The sequence below is a fragment of the Protopterus annectens genome, chromosome 14.part0 (assembly GCF_019279795.1).
Source record: "Protopterus annectens isolate FY-2018-M chromosome 14.part0, PAN1.0, whole genome shotgun sequence".
Lineage (NCBI taxonomy): Eukaryota > Metazoa > Chordata > Ceratodontiformes > Protopteridae > Protopterus > Protopterus annectens.
Window position 1 is genome coordinate 138179651 of NC_056748.1, and position 22113 is coordinate 138201763.

At 40.2% G+C, this 22113-nt stretch overlaps 1 protein-coding gene across 39 annotated transcripts in view; it reads left to right on the plus strand.

Annotated features, from left to right (window-relative positions):
- TCF7L2 (transcription factor 7 like 2) overlaps nucleotides 1-22113 on the plus strand; it is a 677777-nt gene that overhangs the window by 589021 nt on the left and 66643 nt on the right. For all 39 annotated transcript variants that reach the window (XM_044055882.1, XM_044055854.1, XM_044055855.1 and 36 more), the window contains one exon: nucleotides 9699-9785. In XM_044055882.1, the coding sequence (XP_043911817.1) occupies nucleotides 9699-9785 (87 nt within the window). The remainder of the gene's footprint in view (nucleotides 1-9698; nucleotides 9786-22113) is intronic.

Consider the following 22113-nt stretch of genomic DNA (forward strand, 5'->3'; position numbering starts at 1 on the left):
ATTTTTTGAAGCTGTGCTGTCTTTCTTACCATGTTAAGCCTGTGTGTGGCACATTGCTTTTCTGATTTTTAAAACTATATCCTATGTTGTGTGCACTACAGTTCTATAGCTATGTTTTCACTGAGGGGAAACGTTCTCACATGCCCCATGTGTGGGAAAGGTTTACCACCTGCACCCTATTCTTTAATGTAAGCAGTTGTGATGTTGCTGCACTTTGAGGAAAGGTTTGATGGTCAGTTTCAAACACATGTACATTTTTGAGCACTTATTCTGTAGTCTACTGTCTCAGTCCTGAGTCTTGCATGAGGGGTATAATGCTTCTGAGACTCTGCTTTTTTATCTCCACATCCTCCATTCTCATTTGATCAACCCATGTACCCCCCCCCCCAGAGTGAGAGACAATCATAGAAGATCATCTTCCAATCAGCAGTCATTATTCTGTGGTTAGTGGCACAAGTCTCCACCCCTTGCCAGCTGATGTAAATGATCACTTGCATGAGGGTCTTCTCTGCTTTCTCCTTTCTGCTGCATTGTGCACACTCTTGCAAATACCCCTCAAAGGATACTGAATATTGCAGCTTATCAGTGCCAAATCCATGTCTGCTATGCAAGAGTATTGCACTCCCACCTAAGCACAGGTCAGCATTGTTCCATATTGAACAGCATCTGTTACCTAGGATGGACAACCCAGAATTGACCAGTAACTTCCATCCATCAGTCCAGCCCTCAGGTCCTTAGTCAAATCCAGGCTATCTGAGTCATAGTCTGTGATCCATCCCTATGCACCATGTTTTTTTGACATTTTGGAACTTTCAGCATAAATAGAGGTTTGAAAGTTTGGTTTAAATAATTTTTATTCAGTATTCATCATGCAAACCCGTCTGTACCAGCACAGCATTGCAGTTACTTAAACTGTTTTGCATCAGTACTTTCACATGACTGCTGGCAGTGTTGATGCCTGTATGCTGTCCATATATTTACAATTTTTCTACATCCCATTCACATTCTCTAACTGTGTACTAAACAACTGAACCTTCCTTCTCTTCACACCTGTACACATTGTGTTTCATGCCTCTCTCTGATGTAATACTTCCTGTAGTCCTTTCTTCTAGTGGTGCATCACTGCTTCTCTTGATTTTCTTGACACTGTCAGCTTTTCTTACAATCTTGTCACTCCCTACAATGTTTCTGGTGTGCAGTAAATTCCCTGTGAAGCTCACTGGATGTCCTCCTCTTTAGCCCCACTTGTTTTCCTCTGTACTGCTAACGAGCTGATAGCTTCCATTTCTTGCTTCACCTGTCGGTCCCAGTCCTCCATCCACGAAGGATCCATTACTTAATTGTCTGCCTTTGAAAAATGTTTTCCTATTCCCTGACTGCTCCTTTTCATAGCTTCCTCCCCACTGGCACTTTCAAAACATGTAGATCATTCAGCCTATGCCCATGTTTTTTTTTCTAGTCTCTTTGAAGGAAGAAAGCCAACTGTGCAGAATTTCATGTTCCCAGATGCTGTGTTACCCTGTCAGACTTGCATACTTTTGGTTTCCTATTTATCATAATTTAAATAATGGATTCCTCTTATTTCTCCACCTACTTTGCAATAGCCACACTTGCTATAGCTGCATGCTTCACCCCACTCTTTCTTTCCTTACTTAACACTGTTTTACATCATTGACCCGTAATTTTCTGTCTGTTCTCTTTATTCGCCCCTTGGAAAGCTAGTCTGCAGCTGTCTCTCAATTAGTAACCAACATTTATATTCTGCTTTTCCTCATTCTGTCTCCAGTCACTCCAAGGGATGTTCCACTTCTTCCATGGTTCATGCTTCTCCTCCCATTGTGCTGTATGCCTATAATCTTTGGTCTTGTCGTCTTCTCTGCACCCCCCAACCTTATCCATTGGTTTATGTTAATGGCCAAGGCATAACTTGGGAAATGTGCAACCCCATCCTAACTAGAACCTTCTGGCAAACACCTTTTCCTCAGTGGTCTCATACCTGTTGACCCCCCACCCAGTTTTCATTAGTTATTTGCAGATGTACCAGCCAAGCATCTATGTAGTGGTGTTAAGGGTAGGTTTTGAATGTCATGCAGAATAATGGAAAGTGATTAGCAGGTTCTGTACATTCACCCTACCCATCAACAATCACAGTTTTTTAAACTTTCCCAAGAATATTGTTGCGTTATCTTCCACCGTAGCCATATTCCTTCTAGTGGTGTTCTAGTCACTTGTCACCACTTGCAACTCCACGAACAGCTGGCTTTCCCCGTCTCCTATGTCCCTATCTTCCTGTGAACCACAGTGTTCCATCATATGTGGCCCATATGTTTCCATCTTCTTTTTATTGCAAGTCCATCCATTGTCTTCCCAAATCTGTCAACTATCCCCTTAACCTTAGAGCTAGATTTACATTTTTCTGCCATCAACATGCAGTTATCAGCATACAGTCTAAACTAGACTTTGCACCTCCTTTTTGTTTATGTTGTCTGTATGCCACGCTTGGAGGGTTAGCTCCTCTATGAAGAAAGTGAATATTTTTGTGAGAGAGGGCAGTTCTGAATGATTACAGTCTGTACCTTTGAGTATTTTAATGCCTCCAGGTTAGTCAAGACATCCAGCTGCAGGTCTGCATTTTGTACTTTAACCTACCCCGTAACTCTTCCTGATGTTGTAGTACTTTCTATACAAAGCCATGCTTTGCAGAGGCCAAAAAAGAATACATCCCAGTACCTCCTTTTCCATCCTGAGTTGATGCTTACCAGTTGTCTGTTGCCTGTCCTCTTATTTATAAAACTCTCTTGCCTTCTTTCATTTAGGTTGTTGATAATTACTTAGTTTTGTTGTCATGGCCTTGAATGAATGAGTGAATGATATTAAGCCACTTTGCTCCCCTTTAGGTAGTACTAAGACTCTTTTGGTTCATAGAATGGTCAGAGGCTCTTCTGTCAATACCTTGAGCAAATCCCCTTCCCCATTTTAGCAGTTCAGTAGTTGTAAATGCTTCCTGCCTTTCCTGATGTCCTACTGCTGTTGGCCAACCTAAGTGCTACTTCGCAGTATTCTTTTCTAGCATGGCTCAGTCCCACAGTCACAGTCTCTCTGCTTTCACCACATAATATACATACGATCCCCATGCTTATTTGTAATGTATAATTTCTCAAAAAAACTTCCTAAAGGTATAGTTATAGTTGGCTTTGCTTGTTTTGTGCAGTACGTCTTTTCCCACAGTCTACTTCATGGTCTCACCCACGCATACCCCCCTTAATTTCCTGACTAGATATTTCCCCATTGTGTCATCCTGTAGCCACCAGAAATCCCTCAGTTATTTGTTCTGTGCTTCCAGTCTTGATTTAATTTTGCTTTATAATTCTGTTTGTACTGTCTTCTCTCCCAGCATCCACTTCTCCAGCTCAGCCTGTATGTGCAGTCCTCTCGTCTAAGCTGTCAGCAGCAAGTTCTCCAGTTTTCTGATTTCTATTCTTCATTCACCTCTTCTCTTTTGCACTCATAGTCCTGTCTCTGAGAGCTGTCTCTGCTCTGTCCCACCACTGAGTTTTGAGGCATTCTGTCTCTCTGTGGTTCTCCTCCACAACTTGTTTTAACAAGCTGTGCAATTCTTCCTTTTACCCTCAGCTTACAACTATCCTACTTCCATTTTCCTTCTCTGCATTTTTCTTACATTATGCAACTCTTGACATTCCTTGGGCATGATTCATTGCCCCCTATTCCTGTTGTACACCTCCTTAACTTGCCACTCCTATTTACTCCTCCACAAAAATGTTAACTAGTCTACTTGAACCAAGACTGTTCCTGGTGGATGTGAATTCTTTTTGATCTTCTCCAGTGATCCTCCCATCCCTCTCCTACATTGCCAGTCTTAAATTGTATCTCATCTTCCTATAAAACTCTTCTTTCTCAAACAGTTTGGCCTGTTGTTGGGTCTGTTGTCACATTAATTTGCCTTCTTGGAATATCAGTTTCTCTTTTCCTGTGAGCATACTCATAGGCATCACAGGCCTCTCTTTAAAATAATTAATATCCTTGTATGGTCCATATATGTTGTCTACCTTTTACCTAGCGCCATCTACTTTACTTAACCAGATCATGTCTTCCAGTCTCCGTACAGTTTTCATTTCATTTACCCCAGTGGTCACTTCACTTTTCTTTACCTTCTGGTTTGTAGTCACCGACTATTTCTGAGTAGTCAGAATTAGACTTTGGAACTCTGCTTGTCCTTTAGTTTAGTCTCCTGGAACGTGAATTATAAGCTTGATGGTGAAACTTTGTGTGTATGACCAGAGGCTAGATTTGTTTCAGAAGCATCATCTTGGGTAACTAGCAACCACCATGTAGTAAGACAATTGCAGGCAGCATTAGTTTATCAGTGTGGAATCCCAGGTTGAAATATTTGACACCCCCCCCCCCACCTTTGCATTCCTCCAGCTGACCATACGCTACCTGGCTGCACCATTTATCCTCAAGTGTCCCCAGTATTCCCTCTGGGGATGGGGCTGCACCAGTGATGGGCTGGGTAGAGGAAGTGGAGTGGAGTCGCGTGCAGTGTCACGTGCTGCATGCCAGGGAGGATTTTTGATATACGTTAACTGGGCAGAGTTAGAGCTGTCATACTCTTCACTGCACACAATATCAGCTCATACCAAGCCTCCCTCTCAGATGCCGTAATTACCAGCAGTCAGTACTGTGATTAAGACACTTCTTTATCACTGGAGATCTGTCTTTATCATGGCCAAAATCTCCCACTTAGAGTGGTTGAGCCGACAAAGCCACTCTTTCCTACCCCTCCCCCAGCTCCTCAAGTACCCAAGCCACTTGCATATCTCAGGTCGTGTGGGCCATAGTAAGGACTTCATCACTATATCTGCATTTGTATTGCAGCTGAAAATGTATTTAATGAGAAGACAAGAAAGAATGTGCAAAGCAGAAAAACAGAAAGTCTTCTCTGAAAGTAAAAGTTGCCAGTCTTGCAGGAATATTAATGTCCTTACATTCTGAAAATGTACACCCCTTTTTTTTCCAAACGAATCTTTGTTTTGGTAGACAACTAGCTGCCTACTTTTTTGGTACCTTACCCTATGACACATGTACACATTAAAGATTTGCTTTTTCTATATACTGTTTTGCATCTCCTCATCAGAAGCACGTATAATTTGAGCCTTTGTGTGTTATATATCTTTTATGTACCTTTGCTGTGTATCCTGGTGCTGAGGTATAGAGGGTAAATATTCTACCAGTCTGCTCTTAATCCCTGATAAACAAACGATGCAGTCAGGCACTTTGTGGAAGTGTTGGCTTTTCTTAGATAAGCTGTTTTGCTCATCTTCACTGTGCCTGAATCTCAGTATATTTAGTTTTTCATCCCAGGGGGCAATTTGTTTACCCCTTTCTGTATTCTCTGTTGTGAACTTTATTTTAATAGCCTGCTTCTGTCAGCTGCTTCATGGACAGTCTGGTGAAATGTACCCGAAAAGATACAGTTGGGCCTTCTCCACCACTTCCCTTCCTCAATATGCAGATTCAGACTTGCACAGGATGCAGGCTAGGCAGACTGGGCCTTGCTTCATAAAGCTTTCCCCTTGTGCCTTCTGACATCTGATGTGTTTGTGTGGACTGTTCCTCAGTTCCTCCTGTGCCACCACCTGTTTGCAGTAATTGGCCAGACTCGCTCACTTCCTTTTCCTGGAAGAGTACATGTGCCATGTTTCCTGCACCCTGCAGGCTTAATGTGTCCTGAATTTGTTCCCAAACTGTTCACTCAGCATAGAGCAGTAGTAGTATTCTAACACTTTTGTTTAAATTGTCAGAACTTTTGAATAAAAGTCTGTGATGCCACACTTTTATATATGTATATGTGTATGTGTGTGTGTATGTATAACATGTATGCATGCACGTGTTGACCATGTTACATGATATGTAACATATCAAAGAAGGAAATGTAAGCATCTGCATAGCTCACTGCAGTACTTATCCTGTTGTTCATAATACCTCCCAGGAGTTCAGATGTGTGGCAAATCAGGTAACTCGAACATTAAATGCCACATTGATGTAACATGGTCTTTTTAATTGGTTATTTGTAGTTATAAATATAATTAACAGGTTAATGGATTTATGTATTTATTTATGCTTTTGTAATATATAAATTGTGTTCAATGTTGGTTTGTAATGGTGCTGTGGATTACATGTGTTTTATATGTATTTTACATCCCATAGCTTAGTTTCTGTTTATTTTAAGCTTAGATGTGCATTTACAGTGATTGTACCTTTAATGTTACTGATGCTGCAGGTGTTCTTAACTGCACAGGTTTTCAGTATTTGCTAACAGGATATTCATTTACTGAAAAAAAAAACTATTTTGTGACAGAATCTTCTGTATTACCCTTCTGCTGTTAGTTAAATCTTTGTAGGGCACAATGTACCATATCTATTTTGTTAAGTTTTTTTCGTTTTGAGTAAATGAGTGGAGCAAATTTAATGTGAATTTGATTTGGTTGTATAGCAGGACTCAGTCCTTTTTAATAAGTGTGTAATTGCTGCTTCATTTACTTTGTACCGTTCGACTTTACTGATAAGCACATTAGCATTTTCAACATGCAGATATACTTCGCAAGATATTCTTCAACTGCCCTTTCATATGAACACTCAGCATGATGTTTTGTGCAGTAACCCTTTAAGCAAACTGTGTGTGTGAGTGTGTGTGTTTGTGTGTGCATGTGTCTGTTTGGAGCCTAGCTTAACCAAAAATAGATTCACCTTTTGTGTTTTTTTAATAAATTATATCTGTATATTTTCTGGGTGTTGCACTCCCTGTTATGGCAGAGTAGTGTGTTTTTGTGTGTTTTTTCTTCAGAATGTTTTCTTCCTTCGTCGGTTCTTGCTTTTTTTGGTTTGGATATTTGTGCAGGTGTGTGGGAAGTTGGAGGCAGTGTTCCTTCTCAGCTTGCTTTTTGTTTATTCATGTAAATTTGTTGGCATTCTTCAAATATTTTAGTGCATTCTTTTTGTTCTTGAATACAGAAAAATCTTTTCCAGTTACTAAGTATACTTAACTTCTAATAAAGTAATGTTCAAAGCATGTAAGTTGTTTTTATTGATCTGCACGGCAATAAAACCAGGGAAAGGGGAGTTAAGAATATAGTTAGTAACCTGGTCTTATTGGTATATTTAGGAGTGGGAAACGTCACTCTTCTGGGAAGCTTCATGTCTGACTTAATCCTGAATATCAGAACCTGCTGTGATTTTCCACAGGTGGCTTACGCAATATGTCCATTTTAGTAGTGTGACCAAGATGTTGGTTCTAAATGGGCCTTCTTGAAGCTTGCACATTTACTCTTAAGACTAGTTATTACTTTCTTATTTATGCATGTATTTGTGCTTTTTCTTGTTTCAGTGTTACAAACATGTAAGCTTAAACACTGTAATGAACCTGAACCTTCTTTAGAACATCTGGTGTGGAAAGGTCTTGGGGAGCAGTTGTTTTAAGTAGGCCAGGCCCTACAAAGCAATGCCTTTTGGGAGAAGTGGTAAGCTGGACCATAATTTGTATGACTGCTCAAGGGGAGTGTAGAGTTTGTTAAAGTACTTTTAATAATCATTTGCCAGGACTCGTCTAGTGTTTTTGCTGAAGCTTAAGGAACCCTTCCTGCTTGGGCTAAGATAGACTCTTGAAAAATGTCAGATGTGATGAAAAGGATAACCAGACCTTGCAGAAAAGCCCTGAATGTACAGGTTGGTTGAGCTGAAGCTGTAAACCTCATCAGAACCTTGCAGTGGAGATTTAAACTCGAGTGCCTACGTATATGAAGCTATGAAGCATGCGAGCAAAGAGACCAGTGCCCCCTTAAATTTTTTTTTTTTATTTTTTTATTTTTTTTTTTTTTTACTTTTATTCACTTGTTATCTGGGTTATGTGAATCAGTCCTCAGACCATTTTCAGCCAGGGTAGATAAAATTTATACATGGACAGTTTAGAGTAGCTAATCATTCATTGTCATTTGGGAGATGGGCGGGAAGCTGGTGTACTCTGAGAAAACCCATGCACACATGAGGAAAACTTGAAAATTCCATACAGACTCTCTCTATGCAATAGAGATGTTAACTGTGTTGAAGTTACTCAGCTCCATTGTTTACCCTGACTTACTTATTGTATAACTCATGAAACTATTTACATACAGAGCAGGGCTGTCTTAAGCAGTCATGGTGTGCTAGAACTTGTTTCAGATGGGATATACTGGGATATGCTAGGGGCATACCTTAGAGCACCTGAGCAAGTTACCCTTGTAAGGCATATTTGCCCTGCATCTATAAAGTAGTATCTGCTGGATCTGCAGCCACTGGCTTCACTGTGTATAGGTACTAAAACCACAAGTGTACTCCAAGGACAGGCAGGTATGCCACACACTGCACATACTTCTGAATATGTTCAAGCACACAGTTGCACTTTGTGCCGTGTAGGTTTCTGCAGTAGTGGAACCGGCACAAATAGCTCACCTTATGTGTGTGTGTGTGTGTGTGTGTGTGTGTGTGTGTGTGTGTGTGTGTGTGTGTGCGCGTGTGTGCATGTGTGTGTGTGTGTGTGTGTGTGTGTGTGTGTGCGTGCCAGTGTGTTTGTGTGTGTGTATGCCAGTGTGTGTGTGTGCCATTTTGGAAAATAAATATTTTGTTGAAAATGGCTAACTGCCCTGTATAGGAAAGATAAATGAAGCGGTATCAGCAGAGTTATGAGACTCTATTTTATTGATCAGCATGCAAGTCCTTCAGTTACAGACAAGAACATGGGCTGTAGCAGCTGAAGTAATTGTCAAGATTTTCATGTGATGCCATTTTTAACAGAAATCTGACATTTCTGAAAGCCATGAATTCTTATTTGATCTTATTTAACTTGCAGTGCTTATCAGCTGTTTTTGGCAGCTTGAATGAATCCTTTGTTTTTTCATGGAACCCAAGATTGTTTAATAGATAAAAAATGTAAAATAGATGCTTTGCTGCAGTGAAAATGTGGGGGTGGATGGAGGGTGTGAAGGGGGGAGGGTGACATTCGCTGTCTCTGCCTCATCATGTAGTGACAGAAAGTTACTTTCCCTTTCATGAGATTGCAGTTTTGCCTGTTGCTGTTTATTTCAATTATTATAATGAGCTATGATTGCCATTGGTTTACCCACTGTTCATCTTTGGGATAGTCCCCCGGTATCTCTTGTCAACACTTATTAATATGACAAAAGGGTACAAATTAAGCTCTGTTAATTTAATGTTTTCTCCCTGAGATCTAAATTCAGAAAGAGGCCCAAATCACAACTGCGGCCCTTTGATTCACAGTATTTTATTTTGGTATAAATTTACATTCATTATTGTTTTCTTTGGATGTGTAGCCCTCAATTAGGGTGATAGCTCCATTAAAGAAGAGGAGACTTCGCTTTTAATTATCACAACAAAACACCTAGTTTTGGCTTAGTGAGGGGGGTTGTGTTTACATAAGCAGAGGTTATAAAACTTAATTAGCCATTCCTATCTGATTTGTGGCATTTCAATTGTTCTGCTTTTGCTTGCTTTGATCCTTGCTGTACAGTCCTAAAGAATTTTGTTCTGATCAAATAAGAATAAAAGCATACTCTGTGGAGAGAAGTTTCTTGACCTTTTTCTTCGCTTAATTTATTTCTTCTGTTTTTTTTTTCCTTTTTTCTCAGGCAAGGTCAGCCAGTTTACCCAATCACAACAGGGGGATTTAGGCATCCCTACCCTACCGCCCTTACCGTCAATGCTTCCATGTCAAGGTGAGTACAGAGAATCATTAATTCTGAGACTAGTGCATTAACTGCATTGTTATGACTGCAGTTTCTTTAGTGATGCAGCATCTCTTAGTTTTGAAGTTTTTGGTTAGTTTTTAGTAGCTGCTACTTTAAAATGATTGGCTGAAGAAACCAAGTATATGAACGTGGGTAATTTATAACACAAGCATATTCACAAAGTGCATTAAAATTTTGAAAAATATTGTCAGTTATACATAGTGCAAGAATAAGTATTTATACACTTATTGATATAATAGTAATGTTTAACCTAACATTTGTTTACTTACTTTATAACTGTGCTACACATTGTCGTTAGCATGTTTGTTTCCAATGTGTTTTCCATATTCATTTTTTACCTAATGATATCTCAGCAAACTTATTTTACCTTCTGACCTGTCAAGTGATGAAGACATGGGCAAAGCTAGAAGTTTAAGCTAGATGGGTAAAATAGCATAACAGTGAAGTGGTACACGGCGGTTTTGGTATTGTATCTGCTATGTACATGGTGTAACTAAGTTTTGTACTTTCCATGACTGAGGGTAATCCTCAGCAAAGAAGGTATTTTAGGTCATCATTGTACATGTTGATATGTGGTAGTTATTCTTGCTATTCCCATCTTTTCTGCATTTAAATGATAGTATTGATCTGATGTGAAATCTTTATCCTGATTACGTTCATAGTGGCAATAACTTCATGCCATGTGTGACAGTTGGGGAGAGATGGGCGAAGGCTGCCAGCCTAGTCAAATAGAATTTGATATAGAATTCTGGCATTTGTAAATAAATGTAAAATACAGGCATGTTTCTTGAGTGTAAAGAATATTGTGAAATGTGGAACTGCAAAATATGTGACAACATTGTACTCTACTGGCCCAGTGAAGCATGTTGTACCCTTTAATGTTAGAATTCGGCTCCAGGGCGGCTGGATGAAGATTTCATGCCAATTGTTTTAAGGCTAAAGTTTATGACCAGAATTTAGATGTGGAAGGTGCTGCATTACTCTAGTTTCTGCTAGAATGTATATATGAAATGCCTTGTAAGTTTCTGTGCAGGTGTTAGATTGCTAAATAATGCAGTTTGTTTGCTTGGGAAAACCTAAGTGTCACAAATGATGTAACTTGGGAAGGGCCTTAGAGACATGTTTGTTAGTAATGTTTAAATACTATTTCTCATAAGAGACCAGAAAGCATTTTGACTTTGGACATCTAACTCATCAGCACCCTGCCTTCTGCTCACATGTAAATCTTAGCACTGTGATTTCTTGTAGGAGTAGTTAAAGCTAGTAAAGATTAATTAGGTATTTTTCTTTGAAATCAGACCTGCCCTACTGTATTATTTTAAGTTTCTGTGATCTCTGAACTCTTAGGTATTTCTGTGGTGTAGTAGTTTTGTCTTGTGTTTTAATTATTTATTATTAAATATTTTTAAAATCTTCTACCTGTGGCTGATTTGTGTAGAGAGAAGCTGTAGAGTGCATTGCATATTTATAGAGGTTATTGTAATAGGCCACTCTAAAGTAAGCCTTGACTGTTAGTCATACTACCATTGGATATTAATATTGCACAGTAATAATTGGACACCCTTTTAATGGCCTTTTAGTAGCTGATATTATTAACTGGGTGGTGGCAGTAATTACTACCGTATAGTCTGGGTAAAGGGGCACAGTTGGAGAATCTGTGTCAGCCTTTTCCAGGAGTGTCTGTGAAGTTGTATAAATATTTATCTCAAAGTGTGTGTGTGTTGTGTCAGCTACTTGGCAGGGGTACGAAGTACTGGTTGGACAGAGAGGGTACTGGAGGTTTTAGCTTGCCCAGTTAGGCTGAGACCTGGACCCTGTAGCTGTGCGAGTGGGGAGTCTTATTGGGAACCTGGTGAGCAAGGGAGCAACCAGCCCCAGACTGACTGTGATCTCTGTGTGCACTTAAGGGAAATTGTACTTTACTGTGTGTATTAGTTATCCTTTCCTTTTCTCGGATGTGACCTCCCTGGTGTTAGTGGTGAGGATTGAGGCTCCTTGATTGCTGGATCAGGGCACGGTTGTCACACCATGTTAAAATTTTTCAGACTTGTATGAAGACTGGAAAATGTTTATAGACTCTTAAGTGGTAGTTTTCACTGCTAGAGCTACAGTATTGACCATTAAATTAAGTAATGCATGATTTTGGTCTGGAATATGCTGGGATTTTGTCATGACTGCTTTGCTTTTCTGACCAAAATCCGCAACAGAATTAAGTAAATCTCAGCATAACTAATTTGTTAACCCTGTACTGTTGCTGTTGTGCAGTGACGTTTAAGGTTAAGAGAATAGTCTGCTTTCTTTTATTATAGCTGCTTTTGAACAGGATCAGATTTTGTCTGCTTGCAACTATGAGAGAGTGTGTCGAGGAGACTACACTTCAGATGCACTTGTTTATTACATGCTCAAACTTTTTATTTTGACATATGGAGACAGTTTGAAATGTGAAGCTGTCTGTTATTCACAGGATTTGTTAGTATTATCATACAACTTCCCTTGTTTAAATGTAGAGGGGGTAGTAGACATTTTGTTAAAGGATCAGCCTTTTGGAGGTCATGCTGCTAAAGTGTCAACTATTACTTAACATCCTGCTAGTAATACCAAATGTAGGTTTACTTTAGTTTTTAGTCTCTGGAATCCATAGAGTTGTCTGCATATGCAGGTACGTGTGAAGCAGCTTTTTATTATCTGCTTCTGTAACTACTTAAGGTAACTGTAGATATAGTTAGCAGTGCATTTTGGGTATATAGATAAAGTCTAGTTGGCATGACTAGTCTTTAAGCCGCATACTGTCATACTTATGTACCTACAGTGCTTCATTGAACATGTTTACATTTACCATAAACAGTTACAGAACCATGTAAGACAAACATAACTATTCAGATGTTACTTTCTCTTTAGATTTCTAAAGCTAAGGAGCTGATTACCTGTGATTTATATCTCTGCTGTCTGTTATTGGTATACACCCAGAATGAGGATTTATAATAGTTTCATTTTATTCTTGTTTTTGTAAAGTTTATAGTGCTGTCTTACTAAGTCAGGGATGTTCTTCGTGTTTCACTGTTGCAGTCATTACATTTGGGTTATCTGCTTGCAGGTAGCCCTCAGTCGGCCTGATTAACAAAGTCTTGGGTCCTGCATCGGTTGTTGTCTCTTCTTCAGTGACGTCAGGTTGGTAGGGGTATAAAACATGCAGCCGATGTCATTACATCAGTCTTTCTTGCCGTGCAGTTCCTGTAGCAGAAGCAGTTCGCAAGTGCCGGTTGGCCGACTCCTGAAATTTTCGTTTTCAAGTTTCAAAACTGAAGTCTTCAACTAAAAGCTAAGTACCCCATTGGGGAAACTTTTTCTTGCTCTAAACCGATGTCAGTAAAAGTAAATAATTGCATTTCTTGTGGAAAGCAAATACCTCATAAAGATTTTCATTCGTACTGTATTCCTTGCCTAGGCCCTGACCATGATGTACCTCGCTGTCTGTTTTGTGCCTTATTTAAACCATGAACTATCCGTCATCGGTATATTTGCTCTTCTAAATTTTTTGGTGCTCGGTTCAATTATCCTGATACGTCTTTGGTAAGCCATCCGACTACCGACATTCCGAAGAAACGCAAAGATACAGTTCACCGGTACTCAGTGAGGTGCTTTCGCAGCCCTGATACCTGCTACTTCAGATTTGCAGGCCTCTACTGAGACCCATTCGTATGCCGCGAGAGGCTTCAACTGTGGAAACTGCGGATATCTCTACCTTGGATGGGTCCGGAACCGCTGTGCAGGCACCGGCTTCTGAGCGTGTATTCAGGCCTACTGACTTGCATATTAAACTGGCGCCATCTTCTTCTTCAAGGCCTACAACTCGAACCATGCCTAGAAAACTGATGGCCAGACCGCATGGTCAGGCCCCTATGCCTAAAGAACAAATGATAAGAATGACTGAAGACCTTATTACTTTAATCAGGGGAAGCCAACCTTCCCACTCTGAGACCTAGGACTGAGGTTTCTGCACTGCCCATTGGCTTATCTACTGCGCCCAGGGTATTCACAAAGTGCCTAGCTCCAGTCATTGCATTTTGCAGGCAAATAAATATTCAAATATACCAATACCTGGACAATTGTCTAATTCAGGCAGAAAACCAGGACATACTTTTGAATCATCTGGCTTTTGTACAGAGGGTGCTAACTTGTCTGGGGTACACCATAAACGAAAAGAAATCAAACCTGGTACCCTGTCAACAAATTATATTCCTGGGTGCAAGCTTGAATACAACTTCCCAAATGGCTTTCCTCATGCCAGAGAAACAAATTCACTTGAAAACCTACTTCAAACAAGTGGTCACAAAAACCCTGCTATCTGCAAGGCAAATACTACAAGCCTTGGGGTTCATGGCCTCCTGCATTCTTCTAATTCCATGTGCAAGACTGCGTATGAGGAAACTACAATGGTATCTAAAAAGCCTATGGTGTCAACATTCTCAGGATCTAGAAGCAATGATTCCTGTCATTCCTTGTGTATGCCTAGAGTTCCTTTGGTGGGCAAAGGCCTGCCACCAAAACAAGGCACTACCATTCACACTACCCCCTGCCGCCCAAACCCTAACAACAGACGCATCAAACTATGCATGGGGGGGTGGGGGGGGGCGCACCTGGCAGGGAAGTGCATTCAGGGCAAATGGAACCCAATTCAAATGCACCTTCACATCAATCATAAAGAAAGGTTAGCTGTGCAGAATGCTCTAACAGCCTTCAAGGACCACATTCTTCCAAGACAATTAGTGGTAAAGATGGGCAACACCACTGTTATGTGGTACATAAACAAGCATGGGGATGTACATTCTTACCCCCTCTGCATACTAGCCATGGCATTGTGGAACACAGCCTTGAGCTACCAAGTACATCTACAAGCTGAATTCCTACCAGGCAAAATAAATACACTGGCAGATGGACTAAGCAGAACCCTAATGGACCCACACGAGTGGAAAATGGAACCAAGGATTTTCAACATGTTGATAAGCAAATGAGGGAGCCCAGATATAGACCTGTTTGCCTCCCCCAGAACTATCAATTGGAAACATTTTGTGTAAGGACTCCCCACAGACAAGCTTGGAAGGTGGATGCTCTATCCTTCAGCTGGAAAAACCTATCAGTTTATGTCTTTCCTCCTCTGCCTGTGCTCTCCAAAGTACTAATAAAGATCAAGCAAGACAAACCAAGGATGATTTTGATTGCACCAGTTGGCCACACCAACACTGGTACCCCCTCCTGTGCAGTGTGTCACTGTTGGCCCCATGGCACCTGCCGCAGACTCCTACCCTGCTGTCTCAGCAGGAGAACCAGATTCTGCATCCTCAGCTTCAAATACTGAACATAGCAGCCTGGCTAATTACCTAAGCTCGCCTTTACCATCCTGCAGTAAACCAGTGATGGATGTCATTTTAGAGGCAAGGAGGCCTAGTACTAGAAAATCTTATGCTAAAAAATGAAAAATATTCTGTGCCTGGAACCAATCTCAAGGTATATGAGCACAGCAGTGCCCAATTTACCTCAGATTTTACAATACTTAATTGAGATGCTTCATAATGGCCTGTCTTTTTCCTCAATAAAAATTCACGTGTCAGCCATTTCAGCTCTTTATAACACAGGACCACCCCTCTTCTCTCTTCCACTGCCTAAGCACTTCCTTATATGGACCAAAATTTTAAGACCACCCAGGAGAGCTCCAACTCCAGCCTGGGATCTTAACTTTGTATTGGAGAAACTCACCCTTCCTCCTTTTGAGCCAGCTGCTACTACAGATTTAAAAATTCCTTTCTTGGAAAACAGCTTCCCTTTTAGCCATCACTTCAGCAAAAAGGGTATCTGAATTACAGGCCCTTATGGCAATGGAGCCTTTCATCATCTTTCATGCAGACAGGGTATCCCTCAGGACCAATTCCTCTTTCATGCCAAATGTGGTATCCATTGTGGTCTTTAATCAGCCCATTCATTTGCCTACCTTTTTTCCTAATCCACAGAACAAAGGGAAATGGATACTGCACTCCTTAGATGTGCACAGACAACTTAGATTCTACTTGGACAAGTCTAAACCTCAATGGAAATCTGAACAGCTGCTGGTGGCATTTGCTGCAGGGACAGAGGGGAAGGCTATTTCAAAGTGAACTATCTCCAATTGGATAGGCCATTGCATTCACTTCTGCTATAAGCATCATGGAAAACCAATCCCACAGAGGATCATATACCACTCAACCAGGGCTGCATCTACCTCTACAGCCTTTCTCAGAGGTGTACCTACCAGGGACATCCTAGAAGCTGCTACCTGGAGTTCTGTACATACTTTCACCAAGCATTGCCATTTGCCAATTTTCGTTAAATCCAGAGCTGGCTTTGCCACTGCAGTTTTGCAGGGCCTTATAGCTGGTCCTAATACTATCTAAATTCCTCCTCACATCCTTAGCTTTGGGAATCTACCCAAATGTAATGACTGCAACAGTGAAACATGAAGAACATAGTACAGTTGTGTACACTTACCATAAATGTAGATGTTTGAGTGTATTCACTGTTGCAGTCCTGGTTACCCTCCCTCCAGCCCCCTGACTTTGTTTGGCTATACCTCTTCTCTCCTTTTCAATGCTTAAAAGCTTTTTGGTGTATTTCCTTTTTTGTTTGAGGTATAATCTTATCTTGTATATTTATAAATTTAATTGCTTCCCATTAGGGGGGCTCCTGACATCTGGGACAAGAAAAACTTATGTAATGACATCAGCTGCATGTTTTATACACCTGACGATCTGACATCATGGAAGAAGAGACAGCAACCGACGCAGGACCCAAGACTTTGTTAATCAGGCCGACTGAAGGCTACCTGCAAGCAGATTACCCAAATGTAATGACTGCAACAGTGAATGCACTCGAACATCTACATTTATGGTAAGTGTACACAGCTGTACTTTTTGTATTTCTTGTAATAGAAGAAAATGCAAGTCATGTGTCAGGATTTTAATGCCTTTTTTAGTAGTTTTTGCTCCTGAGAGTGAATTGTGTAGTTTGTGCAGAAGTGTTGTTTTTTTGCCATGTTGTAGATTGTCTTCTCAGTGAGTTATGCTGAATTGTAAAATGACCGATCATTAATAATGATAAATGAGCACACTGATTGGACAGCCCAACCAGCGTGCCCTTTGTAAATCGAATATATACCAATAGAAAAAAGTCCAGTCACTAAAGTACCATTGAGTGGCCAGACTTTTTTCTCTATTGGTATATGGTAGACAGGCATTAGTCTCAAGGAAAAATAGTATGAAACTGAAAAGTATGTTATTATTAAGTGACTATTTTCCTCATAAAGTTTGTGGTTTTTTGGCAAATCACTGAGGAATGAAGTCACTAAATAATGACATGCGTTTCATTTTCAGACTTTCTTTCCATCTGACAATGCACAATTATTCTCACAGATTTTTAAGTTTATAAGCGCAACATTAACAATCACTCCCCTCCTTTATTTATGTTTTGTCCACATTTCTTTTAATAAGTTGTTGAGAGGTACATAGGAGAGCAGAGAAAATGCAAGGAGAATCAGGTGTGTTCTGCAACACTAAAAGAAACGTACCTGATTTTCCTTGTATTTTCCCCATCTCTCTTGTACAGTTGAAGTATCTGGAAAAAAAAAAAAACAACAGAGATCATCCTTTCTCCGTTGATTACTTTCTGAAGCACTGATGTACTGTGTAAGCATGAGAATGCAAGTCCCGTACGCATGTGCAGTATATCGTCAAAGGGCAGAATCCGGAAACCGCAGAAGAACATTACAGCACTGTTATAGTAAAAAATGTCATTGTATAATAGCAGTAACCCATGGCTGGGTGTGGGTAATGCTGGGTTTACCCACAGTTGGCATTGTTCAGTCACTCAGGCTTTGTCTTGTGACCAAACCACAACAACCATGGGTAAATCCAGCATTTACCCACACCCAGCCGTTGGTTATTGCTTACAGAGATGTCTTGATTTGCAACATATTTGGTTGCTTTGAAGTGCTTTCCTGGTGATGTATGTAATGTAGCCTTGCATGGCACATCTTTTTTTTTTCACTGGTTGATAGTTCTTTAGCTGTGCACTGCAACTTCCTTTGGTGCTACCTGGTGGTTTTGCTACATTGTCCAGCTTATCCTTGCCTCTGGATAAATATAACTACTGTGTTTTTGTTATTTTAAGCTACTGCATGTCTTTCTAGCAGGAATGAGTTTATTAATCCCATGTAACAGTGCTGCTATATGGGATGTTATTACCATGTGTGGTGTGGGCCTCTCCTTTGTTAAGGAAGCACTGGTGATTTTCCACCCAACGAGACTACTATTGTAACTAGAGAAAGGCTATTAGTGATTTCAGGGTTTTGGCTAGAGAACACAGTGAAATTCTCTCTCTTATGTAGCATATCACTGGATTTCACTGCTTTGCCTTTTGTGGTTTCAGTCATCAGGTTTGGCATTTTAAGAGGTCCATTAAATTTCATTTTAACATTTTGGTACATTTTACTCTTTGGGGTATTGTATATCATTTGGTTTTAAGGTTTTATTTATGTTTTAGTGTATAAAATGATATTGCAGGCTATTTATTATACTTGGGAATTACTTGTCTAGTAGGACTAACTAGATTAATGCTGGATAAATAAAATAACTGTTGTTTTATGTTTATGATTAATTTTATTGTAGAAAAAAAATAGGTTTATACTTGGTAATACATTCAGTTTGACTTGACCTCTGCAGTTTTTCACAGCAAATTAAATGAAATAGAGTTTGTGCATTTACAGCTTGTCTTATTGACTTCATACTTCCAGTAGTCTCAAACTCATGGCCTTTGGACCCCAAGCAGCCCTCAAGCTTGTGTAATTACTCATGATGGGAAATGATTACACTACTATTCTAGCTACACTGCCTGCATTTCTTTTTATCTTGTAAACTGTGGCCCTTTCTTGAATGTGCTAGTCCTCATACAGCACTAGTGATCACTTCAGTTTGAGCCTACTGCAATGGTAAATCTAACCATCCTACCTGTTACATGCAGTATCATAACTACACAGTAGTACAAACCTGAAATAAAGACTACAGAAATTTATATGAAAATAAATGTAACTGTTGTACAGGAATTGTTTTCACAGTGTTGTATGAATGTGGCACTGGAATAGATTCTTTGATTATCTGATACTTTATCTACAGTTAAGAGTTATGTATATTTTTTAACCGTGTCAAAAGGCACCTTGAGATTGAGGATTTTACAACATAGTGTTGCCTGATTTGCACTATATTCGTATGCAGATTACTAGTTGAATGTGTCGATCAACTCATTACTCTGATAGCAAAGGAATAAGAATGTAGATACCCTAAGTGAAGTACAAGTTTTGTTTGTAAGGTTTGACTGTTACATGTATTAGATATCCATGATTATGTATCAGTAAAGACTGCCAGAGGACTGTGTTGCATGTGCACTTTCCATGAAGGAGTACTGGGTGCAATATATACACATCCATGAGGCACTACTGTACACTCATGTGTGGACACACTGCTGCAAGGCACTGTTGCACAGTCATATGTGTGGCCACTGCCTTGAGGCATTGCTGCACATGTGTGTGGCCACTGCTGTGAGGCAGCGCTGCACACTCTTGTGGAAACTGCCGTGAGGCACTGCTGCACAGTCTGTGTGGCCACTGCTGTGAGACACTGCTGCTTACTCATATGTGTGGACACTGCCGTGAGGCACTGCTGCACATGCATACATGTGGACACACTGCCATGAGGCACTAGTCCACATACAAAAATATATATGTGTTGACACACTGCCATGAGGTACTACTGTGCTTACACACATTAACATCTATGGACACACTGCTGTAAGGCATTATTTCATGTACTGCACATGCATATATGTGGGCACACTGGTATGAGGCAGCAATGCACACACCAATGCAATATGTGCAGGCACATTTCCATGAGGCAGTGTTGCACTTGCATACATTCATATGTATGGATATACTGCCAGGAGCCTACACACATTTGTGTGTGTAAACACTTCCATGAGGTAGTACTGCACGTACATGAACATGCACATATGGACCCACTGCCATGAGAAATTATTTCACATACACAAGAACATATGCGTGGACACACTGCCAAGAGAAACTATTGCACATGCACACATACGTGTGTAGGCGCACTGCCATGAGGCAATATTCCACATACACAAATCCATATGTGTGTACACAGTGCCACGAGGCATTATTGTACATGTACTCATTCGTATGTGTGAACCTACTGTCATGGGGCACTATTCCACACATACAAACACATATTTGTGGACGCACTACCATGAGGCACTATTGCACATACTTATATATGTATATGTGGACACTGTGCCATGAGGCGCTATTCCTCATGCACATATGATTGTGTGGACACACTGCTATGAGGCATTATTACACATACATGCATGCCTGTGTGTAGACACACTGCCATGAAACAGTACTGCACATGCACTGAAACATATGTGTGGGCACATTGCTATGAGGCAGTATTGCACATACAGACACACACGTGTGGACACATGGCCATAAGGCAGTACTGCACATACACTAACACACATGTTTGGGCACAATACTATGAGGTATTATTGCACATACAGACACATATATATGTGTATACACTGCCATGAGGCAGTGTTTCAGGCACACACACTGCCATGAGAAGCATTATTGCGTACATACTGTCATGGGTCTTCTGTTTGTGCACATATTGACAGACGCTGTCACAAGGTTTGTGTCCAGTCTCATACTGTCATAACATTTGCTGTCAGAATACACTGTGACAGTGCTTTATTGCATACATAAAGCACTACAGGACTTTGGGCAGTTTTGCAGTGCACCCACAGCTACAGGAATACATTTTATCCACACACTGCTGGGATGAACTTTGTCGCATGCACATACTGTTATTGTGCAGTTGGCAGTCATAGGGCTTTGTTGTATGCATCAATTGTCATGGGGCTGTACTGCATGCAGGCACTGTAAAAGAGGTATATTATGTTAAAAGTGCAGCTTAGGCAGTCCATATTGGAAATAGGCAACTTCTCTTCTTAGCTGGATTGTGATATTATTCCCTAGCCATGTGTTACACAGTGCAGTGAAAGGTGGATTTTTTTTCAAATAAATTAGATGTTTTACCAAAATAAGTAAGTAAACCTAGACTGTAAGTATTAAAAGATTTGCAGACATACATAATAATGCATCACATAATGCTTTGAGTTAGGGTAGTGCTATTAATATATATAAGTAAGTGGGTTTAGAGTTGGCAAACGTGAAATGGCTTCATGTAGTCAGCTATTACTTTTCCACACTGTCAGACTGATTTTGCTTATCAGCAGTTGTAGTACATTACACATTGTGCACAATTAATGAAAACACTGTTTGATAAATAATTGACCCCATTGAAGTGTTACATTCTGAAAGAAAATGCAGAGCATGAGTGTAATCTTATTGAGTAAGAGTGGGTTGCCTTTCTTTAATGAGGACTGAAATTCCTTGGGGTCAGTGGCCTCCTGATAGTCTGGAATAGGGCCATCTCTTGTTCTGTTATCTTACATTGTCCTTAGTTTGTTTTGCAACTTAGATTCTTCAGAAACATGATCTGTAGGTGATTTGAGCCATTACAGTGTTTCATGTACACCATTTTAGTTTAGGTTGGTGTACCACAGCTTATGACATCTGACCCCTCTCAAGAGGCATCCAAAACATAAAGATGCATTTATGGCTTGTGTCTGTGTGCTGTTATGTTATAGTGATTGTAATGGTTCACTTCCACTATCTGGGGTTTTTATCCCTTATTGGTCTGATCTTTGCTTTTTAAAGGGCAGGGAATAAAGCTCTGGGTAAGATAATTAGATCCACATAAAATGAGGCAGTGTGACTTTAAGGCTATGATTTTGTTTAACAGATATGAATGCCTCTGCGAGTCATTTATGGTCATGTTGATGTGCTTTCTTCGGATCTTTTTTCTTCATTGTGTCTTGGGATCTACTGTGGCACTCTGAAAATCAGCTATTGTCTATAGGAGAGTCCCTTCTGCTTTTTCAAGGCAGGAGGTATAGACTTGTACCATCTCCCCTTCTTTTTGCTATTGCCCAGTACTGATTGTATAAACCTATCCCATCTCCCTCTTTACCATGTAATGGCTTCCATTGTTATCATACCATAGTTTGATATTATGGACCTATCCCTTCCCCTGATCACCATGTAATGGCTCCCAATGTTATCGTGCCATAGTTT